Source organism: Ascidia mentula, chromosome 5 (genome assembly GCF_947561715.1).
Source record: "Ascidia mentula chromosome 5, kaAscMent1.1, whole genome shotgun sequence".
Taxonomy (NCBI): Eukaryota; Metazoa; Chordata; class Ascidiacea; order Phlebobranchia; family Ascidiidae; genus Ascidia; species Ascidia mentula.
This window is the reverse complement of record NC_138570.1, coordinates 10,698,007-10,723,181: the sequence shown is the minus strand read 5'-3', so window position 1 is coordinate 10,723,181 and position 25,175 is coordinate 10,698,007. Positions and strand designations below refer to the sequence as shown.

At 42.6% G+C, this 25,175-nt stretch overlaps 1 protein-coding gene across 1 annotated transcript; it reads left to right on the top strand.

Annotated features, from left to right (window-relative positions):
* The first annotated feature begins 661 nt into the window (after positions 1–661).
* LOC145901968 (ephrin type-A receptor 4-A-like) lies at positions 662–24,215 on the top strand. Its single transcript, XM_082989793.1, has 21 exons — positions 662–888; positions 2,311–2,378; positions 4,694–4,806; positions 5,589–5,831; positions 5,911–6,107; positions 6,183–6,287; positions 10,090–10,245; positions 15,303–15,411; positions 16,053–16,200; positions 17,135–17,216; positions 17,318–17,478; positions 17,583–17,709; positions 17,843–18,079; positions 18,163–18,279; positions 18,397–18,579; positions 19,071–19,132; positions 19,247–19,456; positions 19,644–19,838; positions 22,378–22,529; positions 22,882–23,034; positions 23,148–24,215. Exons 1-21 carry the CDS (start codon positions 828–830, stop codon positions 23,401–23,403), a joined length of 3,135 nt encoding a protein of 1,044 aa, XP_082845919.1. The 5' UTR covers positions 662–827; the 3' UTR covers positions 23,404–24,215.
* Positions 24,216–25,175: the final 960 nt, after the last annotated feature.

The window sequence follows — 25,175 nt, the reverse complement described above, 5'->3', positions numbered from 1 at the left end:
CAACAGGCTCGCACACCTACATATTCTGATGTATTTATACTTGAATTTGGATTAGAACATTTCAACAAAAAGTTTCGTTAAATAGGCTTCAACCCCGGAATTTCTGTCATACTACATCGCCATAAAGTTATTAATTATCGTTATATCAACAAGACTGCACGCAAAAAATGTCTGAAAGTTTGCGAAACGAATCTAAAAGTGGCTTTTGTAGCAGTTTACTGAATTCGACAGATCACTGCATTGAATGGATTGCTGTGAAAAACAGTTCCGCCGGGCGACGGCGAGAGCAGGCGTACGAAAAACTGAGATCGAGAGTTAAAAAAGAGAAGAAGGTTGCGAAATTCCAACCTTGCCAGCACTTATCTTTGCGCTGGAAAAGAGGTTCTATTATGTCGTCACACTTGCGAGAGGTAGCTACATAGGAAGGCGTGCAAGTGGACGGAGTTAGTTGGCGCCACGTTTGTTATCGTTCATTGTGGAGTTATATTTACCTTAATTCGGCAATAGAAACTTTGGTTTTGGTGAAAGAGGTTAAGAAATGCTGCTAGCTCTTAAATCTTTTGTTCGGTTGGTGTAGAGTGGCTGCAATGCGAGCCTTCATTATTTCTTTGTACGGCAAATGCCCATGATATTCTATTTACTATTTTCCATCGTCAGTTTAGGAATTGTTTAGCACGAATTGGATTTTACTTTAAGACTGTGTTTGTTTGTGAAACAAGTGGAAATAAACATCGATCTTTCACAAAGACTTGTCACACAAGAAGAATCTGTTTTCTTTTATCTGTTGTTTTAAACACGTTTTCGAGGCTGGATTGGATTTTAGCAACATGAGGTTGCTCATATTGGTTCAACTTGCTGTGTTGGTGTATCAAGCTACTTGTGACACATGTGAGTATAACTTTGAATACTGATTTTTACTACTGTTTGTTAGAAATGGCGACGATAGAAACTCTTTCCCATTCAAAAAATCGATTAGGCCCTTGTACAGGTTAAAAACTCTTTCATAAGCGCGCTTTTTGTTTGCGCAATGTCTCTTGTGTTATTGGTGATCGCCGCTGTGTGCTTAAGGCGTGTAAAGGCCAATTGAAAGAACTCGGCGCTTTGGCTATTCGCGTTCTCTCCGTATTGGAGAGCCTTTGTCGCGTAAGCAGTCACTTCAAAGAGACCCATGTACCAACCCAACAATAGCCGTTAGATTTTAGTTAGGAGCCCAGTTAACTAAATGAACAAATTCGGATGATGTAAACCAGATGTCTGTCTGTTTATACATGCTATATTCGTATCCGAAATGGATCTTTCGGCCTTTCTTATGATAATGAGTTCGGAAATTTTGGGTTGTTTAAATCCTCCAATCAAACTGATAATTGTGTGTAAATTGTTTTCGTACCGTTTGTGGTTGACACAAGCTCGGAGCAATGGTACGAGCGCACCTTGGCTGTGCGATCCCGCCCTTATGGCGAAATGATGTGTTTGCTTCTTTTAACAGTAATTAGACTAAGTGCCTTCCCCGGCCACAGCCAAGATCATTTGATTGAAATAACGAAAATTTTCTCGAATTATTGTTATTGTCGTGGGACCGCTGGTGTTCGTGCCGCAATGTTACTAAATATTGGAAGGCAAGAGCAGTGATCACAAGAAACCGACCATTCTCCTTGAGTTTTACGCCCGACGCGAAAATCTCAGTTCGTGACGCACTTGCGTGGAGACCGCGGTCGGTATTTGCTTTGGGCATTTGGCCGACTGAGACAAAAAAGATCAGCGATATCCATCTTGTGGTGACGCTGCATCAATCGCTACCATCTACGTTTTTTCGTTTGCTCATGGTGCGGTGCAGACTATTTTCGCCGTAATCTCGTCACAATGCCTCAGTGTGATTCGTATAATAGTATGAGAAGCGTTTTACCCTCACGCTAGCACCAGTTCTAGCGCGACGTCACATTTACGTCGGTTACTCAAAACCAGCTGCAGTTTCGCGCTGGCAAACAACGATTCCATGCTTGTTTATACTGCAAAGAAAAATCCATCACAAAAACATTAACACAGTTTTGCTTGGACATCTCCAAGCATTGAATTTGCTGTGCAACATCCTTAATATAGATACACGTTGTGGGTTTCGTCGATAAGGTTTCAACGTGCACGCGTAATTATCTCGTGCCATTAATTCTACTGTTTATAGCTCGTTTGGTTAATCCTCTTTTACACCTGTGCATGTAATGACATTTCAAGCCTACTTATCCTCATTCATTTGACACAAAAAGCAATAACAGTAAGGATTAAAAAATACATTTTTCCATGTGCTATTGTTTTCAGATGTTCTGTATGATACGAAAAAGGCTACAAGCGATCTTCATTGGACTGTTTATCCTCAAAACTCAGGGGTAAGTCTTGATGTTAACATTTGTGTAACTTTTTAACACATAAATTACAGTTCAGAATCAACAAGCGTTTTAAACAATTAAATAAATGTTCACTACTTGGAATTAGAACACGCAGTGTTTGCGTGCACTCAGATTGAACTGATTAATTTCTTTCGACGCGAGAGCGACGCCTATTGCCTCGCCTGCCGCAGCTAACTTTGATGTGTGCACGTCGTTATCATATATCCCATCGGGACAATTCTTCGATTTTCAATCGTAACAAAGACCTGCCTGCGACCTGTGGTTTATCAATAAGACGGGATGACAGTCTCACCTCAACCAATAGCCATTTGTAGGGTGTTCGATTACGGTTGGGCGGCAAATGAAACAGAAATCACTCTTTCTGAAAACAATTCCGAACATTAAGTGGCTTGCGACAATTTTTGGGATTTTACACTTCTCATTTTTGTATGTATATCAGTAGGCGAGGTTCGTGACGTGTTGTGTAATTTTGTCTCTGTGGTAATCCTTTGTGGAATGCAGAAAGTTTCTTAGCAGGTGTTCCGTATATATTACACAACTTGAGAGGTGGACTTCGCGCTTTAACGCAGAATATTTACATAAAACGTATTTAACTTAATACCGCGGTTATTCAGTAGGCGAGTCATTAGAAACTACACACTGCGTGCAGAGCTTTAGATGTGGATGGTGGTATATTGTAATGCCAAATGGTACTCGAAAAAGTGTTTAAACAAGAGGCACTTCTGGCAGGTTATGTCGTACACATGATCGTTAAAACCATTATGATATCACCAAGGGAATCGCGCCAAGTTTAATTTCGATTTATCGATTTATGCGAGTCCCATTGGGTCGCATCCAGTCATCTGATAGTGCTTGTTTTTACACAATAAACATTGCGTAATGTAGTCAGTCAGCTCTTCGCCTTTAAATCATTTCAACCGACTGGTGTTGTGAGACCTGGATACAACTGTTATGTTAGTCGGAAATTTGTCAAAAACCGTTTAGTTCACCGTACGGAATTATCACAATCATTTAAAAAGTTATTTTTAGGTGAAACCTAATAACGCAGAAACTTACTCGCTGGCTGTCTTTCGGCCTGATAGAGCGTGAGAATGGTGAAACAGTCGACTCCCCTCTCGTTTATGTCAACGCGACATTGAATATCGCTCAGACACGTTACCTGTGGCGACCATCGGACTGATTAATGTTATCTTTAGCCAGACGTCAAATTGTATTGCGGTCGCGCAGAAATCAAAACTAGTAGGGATTGCAGACTTTCAACCCGACTTCTTTCTCACGCGATCAGATACCTCGTGTTGTCGGGTAGACGATAAATATTTTTGTAAAATGGTTGTTGTCTTATAAATTTGCACGTTTATTTTGCCCGTTTGGAAAACAAGTTTAGTGATATTGTTACGGGTAGAAGGCCTTTGAAGTGGGAGGCATTTTGTCTTGCACTTATCTATATTTCAACTCGAACAAACTTTGGCCAGGGGGACGATTTGAACAAAGTCATTATTATTGGTTGTTGATGTCTATTTGACAGCAAGAAGCATATAATCGGAAATTGCCGCTTGGGCGAACATAATCAAGCCCTTCACAAATCCACCTGTTCGCCAATTTACACAAATATGAGCCTACCCCTGAAACTTGAACCACAAACCGTGATATTTTGCTAGTGTGATACCAAGTTTAAGCACTGCATGGCGACTTAATGTTGTGTTACACTGATCCCATTCACATCCTCCAGGCGACGTCAGGGCGTTGTTTTCTCATTACTTGACGTTTCGCAATACGCAAAAGTATGACACGGCGCGGGAAGTGGAACGCGATAAAAGTGGAAAAATTTCTAGGCGCCACCTCTGACGCACATTATCCAAATAAAACGCCGTCGGCTTGGCGTTCTTATCGCAAATTCCGTATCATCATTGCTAACAGCGCGTCGACATCATTACGTCAGAACAGTGTCGACGAAGCTGAATGGAAAGTGACAGCTCTAACTGATAGTGCAAATCAAGTCGGTTATATTCAAAAATATGCCCTGGTAAATGTGAGCGGCGGCTAATCCTACACCAAGCGGAATTGCTGATCTGTACCACTGCGTGCCAATACGTATGCACCACTGCGAGTAGCGCCGTGGGATCCTGCGGTCCCTGCAACTGTTGCGTGGCCTCTCCGTGCGTAAGAACTTGCGAACTTGGCATAGCGCTGCAAGCTCTGCCGGCTTAAGCTGCTTAACTTTCAAATCATAGTGTGTTTCCATAGCTTTGGCAAAAACAAACATACTTAACTGACCTTTGCTTCACTTTTTACAGTGGGAAGAGTTAAGCGGTAAGGATTTGGACGGAAGCACGATACGTTATTACCAAACGTGCAACGTTGGCGAAACTGATGACAGCTGGGCGCGATCTCCATTCATTGATGCAAAGTAAGGATTAAAATAACCCAACTCTAGTTGTTAAGGCAACTATATGGAAATTAAAATTTGCTTCGACGGACATTTCTCTGCGATAAGCGATTGGCGCCCTATCGGTGATTCACTATTTGCTAAGGGATTGTACTTACGCCGATAGCGGATCTATATTCCATTATTAATAGTAGTCGTGTTGCGTAAGTGGATGATGCGAACCATTGAGAATTTCGATTACCACTGTTAGTCACAATTTCAAAGCTTCTGCTCCAATCTTTTCTCCTCTCAGGCTCGTTCGGTAACTTGCACTATCTCAACGCCTAAGCGCACTTGACGTTAACGAACCTACAGAGAGTGATGAAGTTATGACTAATGTTTAAAAAATCCCAAAGCGGAATTGATTTGAATAAAGCTAGAAAATTATACTATCAAGTGTTCAAAAACATTTCATAGATTTGGTGAATTTCAATATCCGCTCGTTTGGATGAAATATTTGTCGTGGCCCAACCGCAGGCGAATCGAACATAACTATGTTCCAGAAAACATTTTCGAATTTCGCTTTGTTCGCAAATACCTGAGGCTTTCTCCTGGGCGGTCTCGCTGTTTGCTTGGCAATTGTTCATCCACCGAGCACTCAGCGAAGTGGCGAACCTTTGTTCGAACCTTTTAACATCCAAAAATATTCCTAAACGCTACCTGGTGCGATTTTAGTACACAGTGCGATTTCAGGCCCTCCCTGTGAAGCAAAAGTTGTTGAGAATTAGTTGCCAGGCACTGATCGTTACGTCACACGTTTCAAGGTCGGCAAAACGGGTTTACATCGACATTGAGTTTTCGGTGATGAAGTGCGAGGAATGCAGGGAGACTTTTACCCTTTACTATTACCCATCGTCCTTGAATGTCGCCTCCAGTACTTTTCCACCATGGAGGGAAAACCCCTACATTAAAATTGACACTGTGGCGGCCGGCGAACGCTTCGATTCATCAAACGCTGGATCATCGGGAATTAATCAGAAAACGTTGGTTATTGGACCTCTACAACGGTAAATATTAACAGCAAAATGTATTTCTTACTCGTGGTTGTCACATGTATTTTTTTCTTAATTGGTTATTCTATGTTAGGCGTGGACTGTACATAGCAGCACAGGACCAGGGAGCCTGCATGTCTATAATGAGCATGAAACTGTATTACCACTACTGCCCCGAAATCACTCATAATCTCGCCCACTTCCCCAAAACTGTGGCCGGTGGTGAAGTCGCCTCCCTTGTGTCAGTGAATGGAAAATGCGTCTCCAATTCCGTTTACATGAACAGCGAAGGTCAGTGTAAATTAGGACAACTAAATAGTCGTCGTGTACCTATTCGTGTTTAACTGGCAAATTTTCACGCTTCAGTGCCGAAATACCGATGCAACAGCAACGGAAAATGGACTGTGCCAACCAGTTCTTGCCAATGTCAAGCTGGTTACGAACCAAACAGCGAACTCACCTCTTGCCAAGGTAATTCGATTGGTCGCATGCTTCTTACCCTTCGACGTTTTGATTTGTTCACTAAGATTAATAGCCGTATAATTCGGAATACGCGCTCTGAACCTTTGCTAGATTTAGGGTGTCACGCCGTTCTGCACATCAATGTTGGCACGCGGCAAACTTTGTTTCGGCCTTCTTGGCTGAAGGGTATTACACAATATTGGACAAGAAAACAAAGTGCACGGATACAGGCGACATCACCAAGCGTGGGTTTCGACGGATGCTGGCTATGAAATCTTATCTCTAACATGTTTGCGTGTAGGTTCTAGACTATATGATTACGACTAACGAGTTTCCTGCCCTCGCCAGTAAGTTAAACATTCATAACAACGTCAATTTGCTTTTTTAGTAATTTGTTGGTTAACCCCTTGCAACCAAGTTGCATTAGATTTGCCCAAAATGGCGTTGTAACTTCAACTGCCTCTTTTGGTCAATATTTGCCCTTCACGTGCTTAACAACATGTGAGCAGGTGTCGTCGTCTCCGTTCTCTCGCACGCAAGGCGCCGGTTAATCAAATTTAGTTAATCTATATTGGGACAGCCTTCCGCTTCTAACCGTGTTTGTTTGGGTAGATTATCACCAACTTCTTGTTCCCCGCGGTACTGAGTTTGCCAACAAAAAGCAATTCATTTTATAAATGATGAGCTTTTTTCCATCCTGCAGTTATTTCAGTCGCTTCTCATTTCTCATTTTCGACCTTTTGGCAGAAAGCAAAAAACCTGATTCTTGCTGTGTTCGCCAAAAAATTTTTACTGAAATTCGTCAATGGATTCTGTTTGACGTTTATTTTAATGTTAACTTACGTAAATTGATTCTGCTTTCCAAGTTGTCACGAAACAGGGAACTGTCATTACGAACATTAATTTTGGCCCTAAATAATTCGGTGGCCCTTTGAACCTTGAACAAATCTTCGAATGCAAAGAAAAAATCATTTATCCGATTATGTTTATTGTCCGCGAAACCCCAGTGCTGTTACGAGCCACTTTCCGGCAATAACATTGCTTTGAGCGTACAAACAATGATTGACCTATTACGTCATGCAAACCGGGCCACCTGTGAGAATAACAAGGTCTGTGATTGGTTTTACCTAAAGTTGTCGGTCTTTGAGGGTTCATTTCCAAGCAGAGTCCCATATATCATTTTGACTTTGGTCATCTATCATAACTTAACTTATTTGCGAACCGACCCTGTACCTGCTGGCCGAGGCTAAAAGGTACGAACGCTTGTACGTAATTACCAGACTAGCTCAATGCACGTAACAGGTTGTGACTAGCCCCACGTAACGTTTGAGGTATTCGGTGCCTTAAATAACCGTAAAAGCATGTGGATAGGCCCTTTTACGATCTCTCTACGTAGCGATAGAATTTCGACAGATTGCGAAAGGCCTCGATTTATGTAAGTACTGCTTGGCTTTGGCACTTGTCCGGAATGTTAATTGTCGAGAGATCACGTATCTTTACATCTTAACCTAGGAAATGTGTTGCTTAGTCTTGTTGTGACCTCGTTTATGGAATGTTCGAAATTTACAAAATGACTGGTTCCGCCGAACACTAGCGTGCCAACTTTAACCATGACGTGAACTCGAATCCTTTCCCGCATGATCAGCCTTGTGGCAAAAGAAGTGCTGAAAAACTCGAGCGAACTTGACTGTCAGACAATGGAATTTCTTATCGCGTCTACTGCTCGAAGCGTTGTGCAGTCGAAAGTCCTGTAATGGAGCGCATTATCTGACTCCTTATCGGTGTGTTGTGTCAGGGTTGACAGATGTTGCACCAAACAACAATGGATTAGTTTGATTTCGCTGTTAGCGACCCTAAGGCTTCGGGGAAAGTAGATTTTCTCTGCAAAAGACGCACAATGTGAAATCGTCGTGCTTTGGTTATTTCAAATTTTGTCATCGTTTACTGTAAACTGTAAGCTTTCACATCACAGGAGGGGAAAAATGTAACACGCAGCACACAACAGTGCTTCAACGTGCAATTAGGAAAACCTGTCGACCAAAAACGCAATGATTCATTTCCACAATTGTCAGCTCTTGCGTTGATTTCCACCTGCCCCAGCTGCCGTTGCCAATTACAATGAGCACAATTGTTTTCTATATTCAGCCCAATGTGCGTCCTTGGCGCATGTATGCTGTGATAGCTTTAAGGCAATACAAAGGGATAATAAGTACAGAAATATACAAACCATTAGCTCGCGACGACACATCGTTGTTAGTCATCGCTATTGTGGGCACCATTAATGAAAGAAAAATACCGTAACACAACGCTCAAAGATAATCCGTTGTCCGACCACTATTTCACCGAACTCCCGACAGGTGATTTAGTAGAAGTCACACCTTTACTTCTGGTTTTAACGCCATTTGGCAAAAATCATTTGGACGGTATGTACAAGCGCCTCTTAACCCTTCGTTCACCGTTGGATGTTAATTTACGAGAGGTTATTATAGGGTCAGAAGACATAAGTTCCCACGAACCTAAATTAAAATTGTAGGTGTATTATCAAATTCCAGCTTGTAATCCTTCTTGAGGCACTTATCACTGATAGTCGCGACACCTCGTCCACCCTTCTCCCCTCAAATAACATAATGGATTCCGTTCACATCCGAAATAACCGACCCTTGTATTTAAATAAATTTCCTCAGGTTTTACTTCAAGTTCAAGTTTCAATCGCTCTCAAAATGGATGTCGATTAGACTTTGATCAAACAATATGGCGCGGCTGGTAATACATCCCCACTATGCAAACTGACAGCGTCGCAAAAGCAGGTCGTCACTCTTACTCTTATTGCTCCCAACGGTTCTTCACGCCTCTTTATCGGTTTCCCTTTCCCGTAATCCCAGGCACCTTGTTTGTTGCTAGTGTGTGGGCGTTCACGGTCGCAACAACCCAACACGGAAACGTAGGTGACAGCTGTGCTTTGGTATGCAAGTTCGTGGCCGTCCTGCCGGTTTCGCACGAATAGCGCGGATCTCTGTTATGAGATAGAAGCCTTTAGTTTTGACAAACGCATCGAGCGCATCCATTTACTTACCAGCGGATATGCACCACTGCAACCGTATGGAATTGCGCCCAATTACTGATTTAAAGCCGTGTGAATTTCACCTCAATTCTTACCAAACACGGATCTCGACAAACCATCTAACCACAGTCAAGTAAAAAATTTCGTCTGCAAACACTTACAAGGCAGTAGTTAAAATGACGCAATTTTACCGCTGGTGCTGAAGAACACTTGAAGACGACAAATACAGATTCGACAAATTCCAAGCACGCCGCAAAAATCTCGTGACCATTTCACCAAATCCAACAAGCAGAGACCACTCGAGCCGAGTGCTTCTTGTATGTGGTGATGAAAGGACTCCCAAACACTTTATGGGATCTATTTCCCTCCTTTTGAAACGTTCAAAGTTCTAAAGTTGCGGGATAAGGTTCCAAACCCACAACTAAATCGGTTTTCGAGAGACACACGATCTTATTTCCCGTCAGAAATGCAAATAAAGCGGTTCAGTTCGGGGGGTGTGTCTCCAAATTGATGCCTGCTTAGACAACTTTGTTTTCCTTTCTCACTTGGCAGTCGATACCCTTGTATTGCGCAAGAAATGACGCCCCTGTGCTTGCTTGCGCAATTTGAATTTGTTCTGGCGGTTTGATAAACTTCAAAATATGTTTGCGCTGGATTATCATTTTTATTCAATTTATTTTTAGTTTTCGGTGTTTTTGTACAAATTCAACGCAGTGACAGTTTCAACAAAAAACTTTGTTTATTTCATAGTTTGCCGTGCTGGATATTACAAGACGAATGCTGGCAACGAACCTTGTTCCCGTTGTCCTCATCACAGCTTGGCTGGCTTGACCGGCTCCACCTCGTGTACCTGCAAACCAGGTTACTTCAGAGCTCCGTCCGACAACTTCAACCAAGGATGCTCTCGTAAGTTATAATTTTCATATCGGAGGGTTGCGCCTTGTGGTCAGGCAGAGGGCGAGCATAAAATTTCAATTATTTTGGGTTGCGTAACGTACGAACGTGTTACCTTTAACCAATCAATGGATTTCAAAAGCTTTTCATCGATCAGTAAAGTAGGAAAACTTGTATTTTGAGGCGAAGTTCAGTGAAATGTCGATTTCAACAGCGCAGCGCTTTATGACCAATCGTGTTTTTAAATTTAAATGAAGCTTCCAACTGACGTCATTTTTCAAGCCTCATAGTTTTACCTCTAACTATTTTATGGCATAAGCTTGTTGTGTAAGTGCTGGGTTGAAGCGGATTCACTCAGTCCGGTCAGTGGTAGTTCAGCTCCTCTTTGTGCTGGGAGATTACTCTGAGCGTTTTCACGCGAAACAAGTCACCGTAAACAGTGAAGTGGTTGTCACTCACACACGTCGTCGGCATCGCTTCCCAAATTGACGCGACCTGCGTTATCAGAGCGGAAAGGTTTTGTCTAATTGCATCCCGAAATGCCCAAACCCTGACTTTAGAATTAGACTGATTCTAATCACCGCCCTCGGGGTGTCAAAATCGCCCTAAATGTTAATTTGCCCGGTGCTGGTTATTATGTTTCCTGTACCCATGCAAGCTAAAAAGTATGTGTTGACTTGTGCTTGGGTATTTTTAACTGCGGCTGCATTCCTTGAATTGTTGTGGGGATGTTCTGTCGCTCGAAGAAAATGGTAAAAAATTTGAACCAGCTTGTAACTGTCTGAAAGGATTGTGATATGACACCAAGCGATAAATACCGGTAGCAGGTAACCTAATCGATCCAGTCACCCCACGCGTACAAAGCCTTTCTGGATGATCTTTTGTTTGGAAAAACGAAAGTGTTCGGTCAGCACCCGGTGCTTGCCGTAACAACATTTTTGGAATATGCCAGTCCCGTTATAATACCCGAATTGAATGATGTTTTACACCTTTTTACTTCCGCCGAAGGAACAATTGCTTCGCCACCCACTGTGAGTTCCAAACCTGCAAAAAGTAAACCAACTGTTTGCACAAAGGCGTTCCAGGATGTTTGCCGTTAAATTTGTGTTCACACAAAGTTCACGTTCCGACGACAAAAATACCAGGCGGGGACTTGTTCAAATTTTCTTCATTAAGTTACCACTAATCTCTAAACAAGCCTTCACTTTTAAATTAAAGCCACTTTAATTGACGCCTTCGTTAAAGTAGGGCGTGGCGACCCCTTTGTTCTCACAATAGGTGCATTATGAGGCGTTCGTGTTACATTGAAGTCGTGCCACAGCATATTTTAACCCTTTAGTTTCGTGTGCTCCATGAGAAAACAGTTGGCTCCGAAGAGTAATTTACGATCTGAAAGTATGTTTGTGGTCGCTGGTCTATAATTCGTATGTATCGTTTGAAGTTCGTCACATCCGTACATATACAGGTTAACATCAACTGTCGTTTTGGTGCTTCAAGTCGCGGCCTTTTCAAAGGGCTTCATTGAATGGTTGGAATGTCAACTGCAATAGAGTGCTTATCGATTGGCGTTATAAAAACATGATTCAAGCCTTCCAAGTTGTCGCAACAACGGGACGCAATATTCTTAACGCTTACCAAAACAAACACAATGCGCTTTCCCGAGTCCCGTTGTCAAAAACGATATCAACGTTTCCTTGTCTGGAATCTGTGATTCCACGTCGCTCTTCAAAAGGTTAACTCAAGGTCTCGGAATATCACAAAGACAATTGAAATTTCTCAGTCACGCGTCATTCTATTTACGTTTTATGACTCGAGTCGTCGATAAAAGCTTACCTGTGTATTACGGGACATTGTTTGCGCGATACGCTTATTAAATGCGCGTGCCAGGAATTCAATCACGCACCGGTGATTTCTTGTTGCGCAATGCTAAGTGCGTCAGCGTTTGTCAGTCAACACCTTGCGGTTTCAGATTTGAGAACCAATTGATACAAACACAGCACCTCACTCTCTCCCAGGGGAATGATCGCTTTTCGCAAACTCGCCGCAGAAAATTAATTTCGTCCCCGGGGTTGGATATCAAAGGCTGCGCGGCTAACATAAAAGGTTTACAGCTTGTGGTTTCACGGCATTTGTCAATCAAGCTTAAGGCGACTACGTCAGGACCAATGTGTGTTGTAGGAACGCGCCGCTATCTTCACTTTCCATCACATTATTTGTGAACTTGATCCGTTAAGATGCTGCCAATCGTGATACGTAGCATTCAAATATCGATCTACTCCCAACATATTACGTCAGGGTTGGGCAGAAATAGAACAGTGTCGTGAATAAGAACCACATTTGCTGCTACTGGAATGCACGAAGAAACTTGAGCCAGTGGCACGCGCTTAAACATCCGTTCCCATCTGTCAGTAACAATGCTTCCCATTGTGTGTATCAAGGCATCCTCGTTTGGCGGGTGACCAACCACGGCGAAAGTTGGATTTAATTCCAACCGGCGACCAAATAGTGACGTCGATAATAAAGATAAAATGAACTTCTCCTGAACCCAATGACCCTATTAAATTGTTTACGCCCTCTGAAATAGTTTTATTCTGAAATTTATTTTTGCGAATTAATTTTTAACATGGAACACACCGCAGGGTCTCAAGTTCAACCTCATTAACGTTCCGGTAAATACGGGGGCGTTGCGCTGTTTGGTAATCCAAAAGCTACCTCACGGTAAGACGAAGCGCAAACTTGGGAACTTGAACCCACCACTGTTAAACATCTGGTTCTTAACCCGCGAATCCCCACGTGCGGTTGTAACTGTTCGTACTGGGCATGCAAATGGCGACTAAGCGATAGATCCAACCTCGCTTGAAAATTGATCCTCTCGTTGAAAGTTGTGCAAACATATTTGGGGATGTTTGTTTTGCGCTCGGCGCTAAAATCAGATTAGTCACGTGACAAAGCGCGGGACCAGTGCGTTTCACGGTTCATTACACGTGCGGAATGTTGCGGTGCTGGTACGTCGTTGGCGACTAGGCTCGAAATTTCGCTCAACAGACTGAGAATGTGTTTTGCCATCCTTGTTCATCCATCATTGTTGTAATTCTGTACGTTGGGAATACTTAACCTATGTGGTTTCTGGCGATAGCTGTTGTGATTTTAAGCAAGCGATAATAATCACCTAAACTGGTTACTTTCCGTTAAGCAAATACAACTTCCCGTCACCCCGACAGTTTTAAAGCTCCATAAGCCGGTGACACTTTATGTTAACCCTTCCCGCTACACGTCTTCATATCTACACCACAGATTTTATTGGCTTACACGAATTCCTGTTTATTTAAATCGATGCATTAGTTTTGGCCATATTTATACGTAACTTGTTACATCTCGTAAGTTAAATGTTAGAGATGTGAGGACGGAAACCTCTTGTGCTCTGACTGTGGCGCGTCAACCCGTGAGCAAGTCAAGCTCGATAATTACAACTTGGCAAACGCACCTCGTCACGCCTCGACTTTAATTCAGCGGAAAATCGCATTGTCAAGGCGAAAGTATAGAACTCAGGTGACGCCACGCCCTTCTCTTCAAGCCCTATAAAGAGGATTAGATAATTGTAATGTTCTCTTAAATTGTGTATATTGCCATCCCTACGTGTTCAACAAGGAAATGCCGAACACGTGTTGCAACGCATAAATAGTTCCAGGCAGCTCTTGTTTGCACTTCTCAGTGACTGACGTTGGAAAGTACTGGCGTTCGTCCTCCATTACGTAATGGAGCTTTTGCTTCCACTTACATGTGGGTTTGGTCGAATATTTACCTAACTCATGTTATAGGTGAATTGACGCAGGTCAAAACATCGGCCGGGAAAGACAAATGTTACAATAATTCACGACCTTACCAAACATGCCGCCTTCCATGTTTCCCGCATGTCGCAAGCCAAACGATCCCATTGTTTTCCGTATAACTGAATGGAATGTGCATATTTGCTCAGTGTGCTTTCTGTGAGGCAAGCTCGTGTTTTACGATCCACGTAGGCAGGATCTGAGTAAAATAACCGGGACACGAGCATTTCTACGTTACGTGCCGAATCACAGTGCTATTAAAAGTTTCCAATGGTTTGTAAACTTTCCCGCCCACCAACACCACATACCTCACAACCCTGCGTGTATTTGTCTTGAACAGTTTCGTGATCATTCTCTCAACGGTTTGTCCACATTAAAACAAGGGCGGCTTTGATCGGCCCAAAACACATCAACATCTATAAAACATCGTGCTATGTTTGACTTAACCTCCTGGGTTGAGCCAACAGCGGTTTTTTATTTTTAAACTCGCCAGGAAATTATCCTGGGATAGGGTGGGGCGCCACGACAAAGGGTACAGCATTAACTGTTGCTTTATATGTGGTTTGACGTCAGACTTGTGGGCTGTGAACCACCTTCAGGGTTAGGGTACTTGCATTTATGTGCTTGTTTGGAGCCGTTTTTCTGAAGTTTATTGCAAGTGTACCGCGTTCTCAATTTTTGATGATTGATTGTTGTGGTCGTTTTATGGATGCTGTCATATTGTCCATAATTTTACCATCAATTGTGTGGAAATATGAGAGGCGACAAAAAGTCAATTACCCTGTATGAAGAGTATAAAGTGAAGCCAAACACTCATTATGTGATCGTGATTTTATTACCGGCAAACCACTGTAACGTGAGAAAATAATTTCGCTTGCAATTTTCTACGTGTAAACAAACTAACGCAGGTCAACGACGGTCATTTCATTTTGGCTTTTACTAATGCTCGCCCTTCAAAGCTTGCCTCGGTCCAGATCTAAACCTCATAGGCTAGTTTGTGTAGATTGGGATTAACCGTATCGCACCCGATTTTGACTTTTGACTCCAGTCATAATAGCATTATCGTGATGTTGTTATGCAAAACGCAACCGCCCGGTCCAGCAGGTCAAGGGTCTTGCATGGGAAGCGACTGACCCCCAAACACTGCATTATCTCTTGTATGCATTACCGGGGCTCAGGGGCAAACCATGGGGCGTTTTTGTGTTTGTCTGTGGATTTTAATGAGGGCTTCTGTTTTTTCAGAGCCTTCGTCCAAACCCAGCAACGTCACTTACGTGGTGGACAAAGGCTCAGTTTCGGTTCGTTGGTCGACACCGATTTCAACTGGAGGTCGAGATGATTTGTATTACAGGTATTCATTTTCTTACTAAAACTTTACGTGTTTTTTATAAAGCCCAAGCATAATTATACAACAATAAAAAATAATATGTTGAGACAAAACGGTATATTTTCCCGCTTACAACTCATTTGCACAAAAAACGTGTAACATAAAAGCGAAGTTCAAAGGGTCAAAGTCACGTTCATGTACTTGACGACTGTTCCTTTGACATGATGTGAGATATTGAAATATTGATGACCTCAAATTTGAAGACCGACCACGACCAAACGACCTGATCCAAAACCAACATTGGGCCAACATGGCCTCTGTCGCTTCGTCGGCAATTTTCGGCATCGATAATCCCCAAATCTCGCGTTCCAAAAACGGCGCGGATTAGTTTCCATAAAATATTTACCACCAGGTCCCTTCTGCGCCACAAGTTACTTTTTCCTTATTTTTTTTTGAAAGTGGAGTCGCGACGCCGACATGACCCGGGGCTTTATTCGAATTCAGCTCCTTCCGTGCATACAGAGCGTACTTTCCCATGTCAGACACAATTTTCCACCAATTGACATCTGATTTTTTTCGTTGCGCCCATAGCGGACATAATTACACGTTACTGTTTCAACCTAACGCCCACACTTGTTTCAAAACAAGCCTGTAAATTTGTGCAGCGTTTCGTGCAAACATTGCGAATCGGAGTGGAACGAATGCACTCCGTGTCCGGACACAGTTGACTTCCTCCCCCCACATCGTCATCACCTCACGCAGACCTCGATGACTATTACTGACTTGGAGCCCTTCTCATTCTACGTCATCGCGGTGAGTGTGTCGCCCAGTTAACAAGGAGGGGCTACCTCCCATCGCATTGGTTACAGACGCGGTTAATCCTTCGCAGAAGTCAGTCTGTTGTGACTCAGACTTGTACTTAGCTTGTTAACGTAGCATATGGTGCTTGTTTCACGCCGTACGGTCGCGAATGAGGCGACTCACAAAGGTGGTTTCCGAATATGTAGATACAGTTATGCACGACGAAATAACGACAAAAAGGTCATTTATTTTTGTCTGTGGCTACCAGCAATTATTGTAGTTTACAATACTCGGGTTGGTGGTGGTTTTAGGCGCCAACTCATATCCCAGAACTTTGATAACACCGGATCTGAAACATGTTAAATACAAGTTCCTTTTCAATTTGGTTTCTAGTGTGTTGTTTGTAATACGAACACAAGCACGTCTCATAAAAAAAATGTTTACTAAAACTTATCCGGAAACTGGGTTGTCACGGGATCACAAGCTTCAACCGGGTGTGGTTTTAATCCACTTCTTGGCGCAGAAGCAACGCCAAATCATAACCTATCTGAGCGTAACTGCTATGTGCGTTTGAAAGCACAGTGCCGGCGGCACATTAAACCTCAAGTGGACAATCATGTGAGTTTTGAGTATAGAAAACTCCGCAACAACGACTCATTGATCGCGTGTCACCAAACGCCAGTTTATTAAAAATATAGTGCGGGTAATGTTAACCGTTGACCACCTGGCAAGTCCTAGTTGACATTCGACCACCACAAAAGGTGCCTTTTGTCGTCATTTCGCACCTCACAGGATGAAAATCGTGCCCGACCTGTTTCATGTTATATCTCGACTTGGGCTGCGCTTCCGGTTTGGAAGCTGGCAATTTCGTCCCGTGCGTTTTGTACACGATTTTATGTTGCGGTAAAATTGAGCCAGCTTAACACCTAGGTTTATTTTTGTGTAGGTGACGTCACATAACGGAGTTTCTTCTGTGGCCAAGTCTCCGCCCGCTTCTCACAGAATGGAGATATCTACCGGCGAAGCAGGTATGTTGCTCTTTTAAAGTAAAAAAGTATCAAATATGACAATAATCAATTTACGTCACCATTAGTCTGTGTTATGTGACAATGCATTCTTTATTTCACAGTTCCTTCGGCTGTAAACAACATCATACTTCTAGCAAGCGACAAAACTAACTTGGTTCTTCAGTGGGCGCCGCCCTACCAACCCAACGGACACATCATAGACTATGAAGTACAAGCGGACCCCGTGAAGTCTGAAGTTCATTCCGCGCCCATCAAAATCCAAGTAAGCACCCTTTGTCTTGCTGAGCTTATAATTAACGTTGTACGCCGGGCGAGTCTCGATGGCTGCCAGGGTCGCGACCTCCAATTGACACCGAAAATATTCAGGTTGCTACGAGAAACGCTACTATAGCCGGCTTGGTGAGCGGCACTACGTACGAAGTGAGGATCCGTGCCCGCACATCCGCCGGTTTTGGTCAGTTCAGTCATCCTCTCTCTTACACCACACTGGCAGGTAAGGTTTGACACCTGTCAATGGTAAAGCAAGTTGTTAAACACATATGCACTGCACTGTTCATAATTGGACGTTTTTCTGTGATAAGCTTGTTTTACACACATGTTTATTAGTTTTGTATTTACGTTTTTAGAAAACGGAACCAACAAGCCTCAAGTAAATGAAGGAAGCAGCACAGTTATCATCATCATTGTCGCAGTTGCAGCAATCCTGCTAGTCACTGTCGTCGCTGGTGTATGTTTCGTTCGAAGGCGAAAAGCCCGTATGTTGCTTGAAGCGGATAACAGAGCTCGTTCCAAGGTTCCGGAAGCCGAGGATCTGATCGTAGGCGACGGATTCAACATGGGTGGTAAGTACCAGGATATTGCTTGTTTGTGTATGAAACGGGATTTAAACACGAATCCACCGGCATGTGGTAAAGATTAATGAGCTTTCTTTTCGTGGCGTTGACAGTGAGGAACGCGCAGCGCAAAACATATGTGGATTATCGCGACCCCCATCAGGGAGTGAAGGAGATCACCCGTGAGATCGATGTTTCAAGAATAAAAATCGAACGCGTGATTGGCCGAGGTAAGTCACGTGCTATGTTGGTGTGAAAGGCAGCCATTTTGTTTGTAGCTTATCAAATTTAAAGCCGTGTATTTTTTTGTTAAAATATTTTCCCTTACAATCATCAACATTGTTCAGGGGAGTTCGGGGAGGTTTGCAAGGGGAAATTGGTTGAAAGCAAAACATCTATTCCTGTTGCCGTGAAAAGGTTGAAACACGGTGCAAGTTTGATCGACCAGACCAACTTTCTACGTGAAGCTTGTACCATGGCACAGTTCAAAGATTCCAACATTGTTGAATTGCAGGGCGTCGTCACCAAAAGTAAGTAACAAAATTGTGGCATATCAAGATGTACAAAATAAGTAATGATCAATTAGTTTCAAAAACTTTACCAAACTAATTAGTTTCAAAATTTGATTGACACCAAAGTCTCATGAGTAAAAGAATTAAAGTAAATTTTTCTCATCGTAGTTCAACTGCTTGGTGTCAAGTCAAATTTATAATTTATACGTCAGTTGGTTGCAAGTCAAAGCAATCAAGCAATATCAAAACACAAGCTATTTGTAATCTTACTTTGCCGCAAATGTTTCAAAACATTCAGAATTTTACTTTGTAGTGTTCATTGATAAGAGAAAATGTTAGGCGCCTTTATTTAATGGAAAAATAAATAACTCCTATATTCGCCAGAGTAAGTTTTGGTTGAGGCTTGTTTAAGTTCATTTTTTACCCAACCCCGTTTTTGTGTAAATGAACTTTTATACTTCATAGAATTAATAAAGACTGATTTTTAACTTGTGTTTGTCAACTTGAAGGTGTGCCAGCAATGATCATCACTGAATTCATGGATAACGGTTCACTCGACAAATACCTACAGGTATATAACACTGTGTAAAACATACTGATTAAACATCACGAACACCTGTTATTCGGTGGGCGTTCTGTGTGCATTTCGCAACATCATGACAACGTCTGGTTCTTTGTTGTACAGCGAAGGAGAGGAGAATTGTCGGTTGTTCAGTTAATTCAAATGCTGAAAGGCATTGCAAGTGGGATGAGGTATCTTTCCTGTATGAAGTACGTTCATCGCGATCTGGCCGCCAGAAACATTCTGATCAATTCCGACTTAACTTGCAAAGTATCGGATTTCGGGCTTTCCAGAACACTGGAAAACGACCCACACGCAACTTACACTACCCAGGTTTGTGACGAAACGTTGCGAAATCTTTCGAAACTTCAGTTCCGAAACCTATTTCCTCTATATTAAACCATTGTATGCAAATTAGTTTGACTTTTCTGTCTCGGTAGTAAAATTATACGACCATATTAGTTCACATAATGTTTAAGCTTTTATATGCAAGTAATAAAAATGTCCATTTCCACCGCAGGGTGGTAAGATCGCATTGCGTTGGACTGCCCCGGAGTGCATCAGACATCGTCAGTTCACCTCCTCAAGCGATGTGTGGAGTTTCGGCATTGTCATGTGGGAGGTGATGTCGTACGGTGAGAAACCGTATTGGGATATGAGCAACGATGACGTCACAGAGGTGATCGAAGATGGATACAGACTCCCAGCTCCTGTGGTGAGTGCGGTTTTTTAAAGCTGTTTTGAAACCTGACGTGATACGTGAAATGAATAAGGCACTAAGATATGTAACAGTACGTCATTCTGTCTAATTCCAAATATACATTCCACATCTCTGCGACCGGTGAAAGTCGTACACGCTGTAACACAATTCCACAACATCCAAACGCATCCGAATGTTGTGGTGTGTCGTGTTTTCGTCGCACAAGACATGAGTGGTTTGAGTTTCGGCGCCTGATCGACGGCCGTAACTTCTAATCCGACTCACTCTAGCGCTTACAAGGCTTTCTCACTCCCGTTGCAAAATTAAACTAAACCAACCGAACGCCCCCTTATCCAATTTAATACCGACCCGAATCTTGTGAAGAGGTGAGTTATCGGAATTCCTTCCCACTCTGGTTTAGCCACCAGACGTCCTGTAATCCTGTGGTCGACTCCTACCGGCGCCTCGACTTGACCCACATGAAAGTTATGAGCACGTTCAACCCACAGGAGCTTCCTCTGTATGTGCAAGTCGCACGTAAAACAAACACACTGTCATCTCACATCCATTTTTCTCATTTTTGGTTAGGTAACCGTTTCACCGTAATTTAATAACGCTTTGCCAGTTTATTAAATTACGCATCATGGTTGGCGATATGTCATGACATCCCATTGGTGCGACTTTGCGTGGGTTTGCGCTTGCACTCGATTTCGGCAAAAGACATCTTATTGTTCTGTAGTTGTTCGTGCGCGAATGCCGGGACCGCTCGGCGTCTACGTGTCCGACCCCACTACCCCCACCATTGTCGCTCAGTCACGTTGTTTCTGTCTCGGAGCTTATGAAAATATTTTTGTTGCGACTTCAGCGCCGATTTGGTTTGTAAACACACCGCACGTATAAGGCACCTTGTCAGCCACTCAGGCATTATAGCTTATACTTTTCCATACAAGAAAATTTTCAATCGAGCGTTCGCTTCCTGTTTGTTTTTGATTACATTTGGACTGTCGGTGGTCGTTAGGGACAAACCTTCGCTGCTGTAAAATCTCGTCCAAATAAGGTTAACTATGCCCAGGCTTTAAATCAGCATTTGATAGCGATTGAAAAGGATGGTAACTCTTAAAATTATGTGTCTTGGAACACGCTCGTCCAAGTCGTTCCCATACCCGGATTAATTTCAAACAGAATGTTGTAAATTGGTTAATGCTGCGTCGTCGAAGGGCCGTGTCACAATTAATCACAGGGCGGTGTTACCTTGTGCATGTTGTGTTATGTAACTCTCCTTTCCTGGTGAACGTAGTTTGTCGACCTATTATCAACACTTAATAATATTCGTTGTCGAGCCGGGGTTCTGCGAATACTGGTTCACTTGAGGTTCGCATGTAATTCCACTTCAAGTGTCGCAAGGGCGTTGTCAGATTATTTTAGCTTTCACGCTTTTAACGCTTGGAAGAAATATGTGAAACCACACGGGTAATGTAATAACCGTATCGCTCTGCGCTCAATTGGCACCAATGAGGTAGCAAGCTCTTAAACGCAATTTCTAATTAAAGCGGGTGGCGAACGAATGGCGATTAACGCCCGGAAATGGCTCAACAACTCATCTTAGCGCTTAATATCGATCGAAAACTGCTACTTGGTTGCCCGCTCGAATCGATCCAGCAAAATGTTCGGCAATGCATCACGTGAGAAAGGCCGGTTTTGATGTGAACATAATGAATACTTGCCCCTGACTAACATTCGGCTTCACACCGACTTCGCCGCTTATCAACCCAATTTGTGGTTGTTGGCTTATTAAATAAGCGTGCGTGAACGAAACTCCGTAGCTTTGCCGAGTCACTTAGCTTAGGTCAGGCGTTAGGTACAAATTGTGTAAGCTGTTGGGCTTGTCTGCTTTGTAATTGGGAGAGTTAAAACAAATAGCTACGTGAAATTGTAAATACTAATACAATATTTTTTTTTGAAATTACCTCATACATTTTCGTGATTCACTGATTTTTTCGAAAATTGTGAAAGAAAAAATTCAGCAAATCCCGGTCATGCCCCTGCTTCCCAACCGGACCCGCACCTTTTTCCGTAATCCGAATGCCGGCGCCTGTTTCCCAACCCCCACTCTAGGGTTATTACTGACGTCGAGATATGGGCAGGAGTTTTAATAGAGGCGAACCAAAGGAAATGGTGGAAGGGTGGGTTGGCTTGGGGAGGCGAGCACATGAAAGACAATTTGTGAATGGTTGAAATGCTTCACGGACAGTTAGACGTGTGTGACAGGATGCGTCAAGCCGCTCCTCCTCCAAACAAACCCTTTTTTTAGCGACCATGTTTGTGGTTGGTTAAAAGCACAAATACATTATGTGGCTACAAACTTTTATACAATGTTTTCTGACATTCACGTTCGGTCATACCAAATTCGGTCATTACGTGTTTTGTCGTTCTACAGGCTTCGCTGCGCACTAATTTCGGTACCAATTTTACCTCATTAGTCATATTACAAACCCACATTTTTCCTGTAAAACTGGTGATGGCAAAACATTGAACACGCTGTTTATTTCTGCAGGATTGCCCGCAAGTTTTGCACAACCTCATGCTTCAGTGCTGGAGCTACGAACCCCGAAGACGTCCATCGTTCAACGAAATTTTGGCACAACTCGACAATTTCATTCGTCAACCTTCACTGCTCAACGACCAGATCTCCACGTCGGATCAGAGGTAGGAACGTTTGTAAAATTCCCCGTTCAGCAGCCGACCAAGGCACGACTTACGAATTATGGCTTCTCCTTTTCGCGAACCTTGTGGCAAGCTCAATATCCTGTCTAATCGCATATAGTGAGATCAACTGAAAGGTCGCAAGTTCGAAATTTTCCGTTTGGACAGTTTTAATACATTTGCATTGAGTGTAAACAAATGGCGCGTTGGCTTGTTTGAAAACGCAATTCCACATCCGCCCTTCAAAGCCTTTGTACAATCAGTGCCGCCTCGGTAACAGAAAGCTTGGATCGCAACACTATTTATCAACCTTTTATTGATTCTATTCAACTAAACGTGTCTTTGTTATTTTTAGCGCACCGCTTTTGAACCCTGACAGTCCGACTAGCTTGCAGGAAGTCACCACTTTGGATGAATGGCTTGACATGATCAAACTCGGTAGATACAGACGAAGCTTCTACGCACACGGAATCAATGACCTTCAAACTCTTGCACATATATCTACCAGGTAAAAAATGTTTACTTTTACAACGAGGATTGAATTAATTTAATTTTACATAATTATGAAAACCATCACAAACATGCGCAATTGGTAATTCATCTTGTTGTTCTATTTTACAGTGACTTAGAGCGCCTTGGAATCGCGTCATCAAGTCATCTCAGTCGCCTGCAGGGAGGTTTGGATACCTTGCGTCGTCACCTGAGTACTGGAGTCAATCATGACATGGTGATGACGTCACACACCTCCAACACCATGAGACCAAGTTCTGACATTTCTACAGACACACCCTACCCACAATCCTTCACTCTCCCTCCCCAACGACAATCGTCCCGTCGGGAACCCGGGTCACGTGACGTCTCTGTCGCCATCGTGTGACGAAACATAAAATATGGCGTCACTGGTTGTCCCCAAGTTGTTTCGCGGCAAAAGGATCGCCGGCGTTCTCGAATGCGAAATGAGATTGAACTTCGAATGAGAGCAAACAAATTGCACGGAAGCGGTTTGCAAACAATTGTTTGTGTTTTTAATATTTGCGTCAGTCCTTTATTTATCGCTTACCTTTATTTATGTACGAAGTTTCATTTATTATTGTCCTGGCGTTGATAACACTGACTGTGTGTTGCCTGTGGTATTGTTGTGCTGCTGACGTTGATACGTGATAAGATATCAGTCAATCTTGGTAAAGATTCCGTCTCTGAATCTAAACCGCAGTTTCAATATTCCGTCGCAGTGAATTCCCCGGAGCATTTCATTTCAGGCTTATTTTTAAATGTGGGATTTACAAGCGACAACAAAAAAAGCGACAATGCGAAAATATCCACCTCGCAATCTCAAAGATACCTCAATGGCCACTTGGTGTGTAATGTCGCCCCCACTTCCCTTCTTATGTAAGGCCACGAACACGACTTTCGCAACAAATTAAATTCTTTCCTACCCACAAGAAAGTATGTAATACCTTTGTCACCATTGTCGCAAGGGTAAATACAAGTCGTGTACCTGACTTTCCTATTGTCGACCGTTTGTTGATTGTGCGATTTAAAGCACATGTTACTGTAATCTGCACGCGCGTTATATTTATTTTACATGACTGTACGCAGTTGTGGCTGCTTCTTTTCATCGTTACATTCTTTCTGTTTCGCACAATGACTTTCACCCTGAAATTACATTAAAAAGTGTTGTTTCTCATACTTTTGTTCGTATTGGTAAAGATATTGCAAAGCTTGACGTTAGTTCCATGGAATGATGAGAACATATTTTTAGTTTCCCAACACACACTTTGTGTTTCAAGACGGGTAGGAGTTAAACCGTGCAGATTGAATTCAACTGTGAACTTATGTAACTAGTTGCTGACGCTACCAGGCATAATGTTCAGTCAATTCAAAGCTCTTTTGGTAAAGAAAATTTAGGTTTTAGTTCAAACCAATAAAATACAATTTAAACATAGGTCAGTTGGTGGCGCAGAAACTATTTTTTTAATAAAAACAGTTTTGTTGTCATATATAAAAAAAAAAGTTAAAATGGAAGAATGTGTGTTAGTTTCCCTTGTGGGAAATTCGATGTCATCCTACGGGTTAAGGTTAAATTATTTTCGGGCGGTGTAGGGATTTAAATTTCGCTGTTTTAGGATTACGGCTGTCATCCTAGTATGCTGGAATGTACAACTTAAAATGTTACGACTCAAAAATAATTTCAAGTAGTCCCTGTTTATTCAAAAATGTTTACTTTATTTAACCTTAAACTTGCAATTTACAAGCAACTAATTTTAAAGGTTTATTTGTGAGTAACAGGTGGACTTGTATAATTCTGTGGGAACCGAAGAATGCATTGCATGCCATTCTCCTCGCCATGACTATCCATGTTGTGCTGGTTGCCGTTAATCCAAGGGATAAGCTTGGAACGTCCTGATAGAAAGTATTGAATTACATTTGACAAAGAATCAGTGTTATACTTCACCTCATCGACGAGAACAACATTACGTATCACCCTCTGTCTAAAAAAACTCCATTTAGAGAATTCTGTGAATTGTTGTTATACCAACAGATTAGGGTAGGGCAAGGAATGTTTGAACAACAAGTTAAGGTACGATGTGACTTCGTGTTGCGTGTTTATTGCACGAGACACCAAGGTGAACCATCCTATTTATCGTC

Excerpts from the sequence above, each read along its gene's own strand:
- LOC145901968 (XM_082989793.1), top strand. The coding sequence starts at position 828 with ATGAGGTTGCTCATATTGGTTCAACTTGCTGTGTTGGTGTATCAAGCT. Across the intron at positions 16,201-17,134 it reads TCTCATTCTACGTCATCGCG|GTGACGTCACATAACGGAGT; the intron begins GTGAGTGTGTCG and ends ATTTTTGTGTAG. Across the intron at positions 22,530-22,881 it reads ATCTCCACGTCGGATCAGAG|CGCACCGCTTTTGAACCCTG; the intron begins GTAGGAACGTTT and ends TGTTATTTTTAG.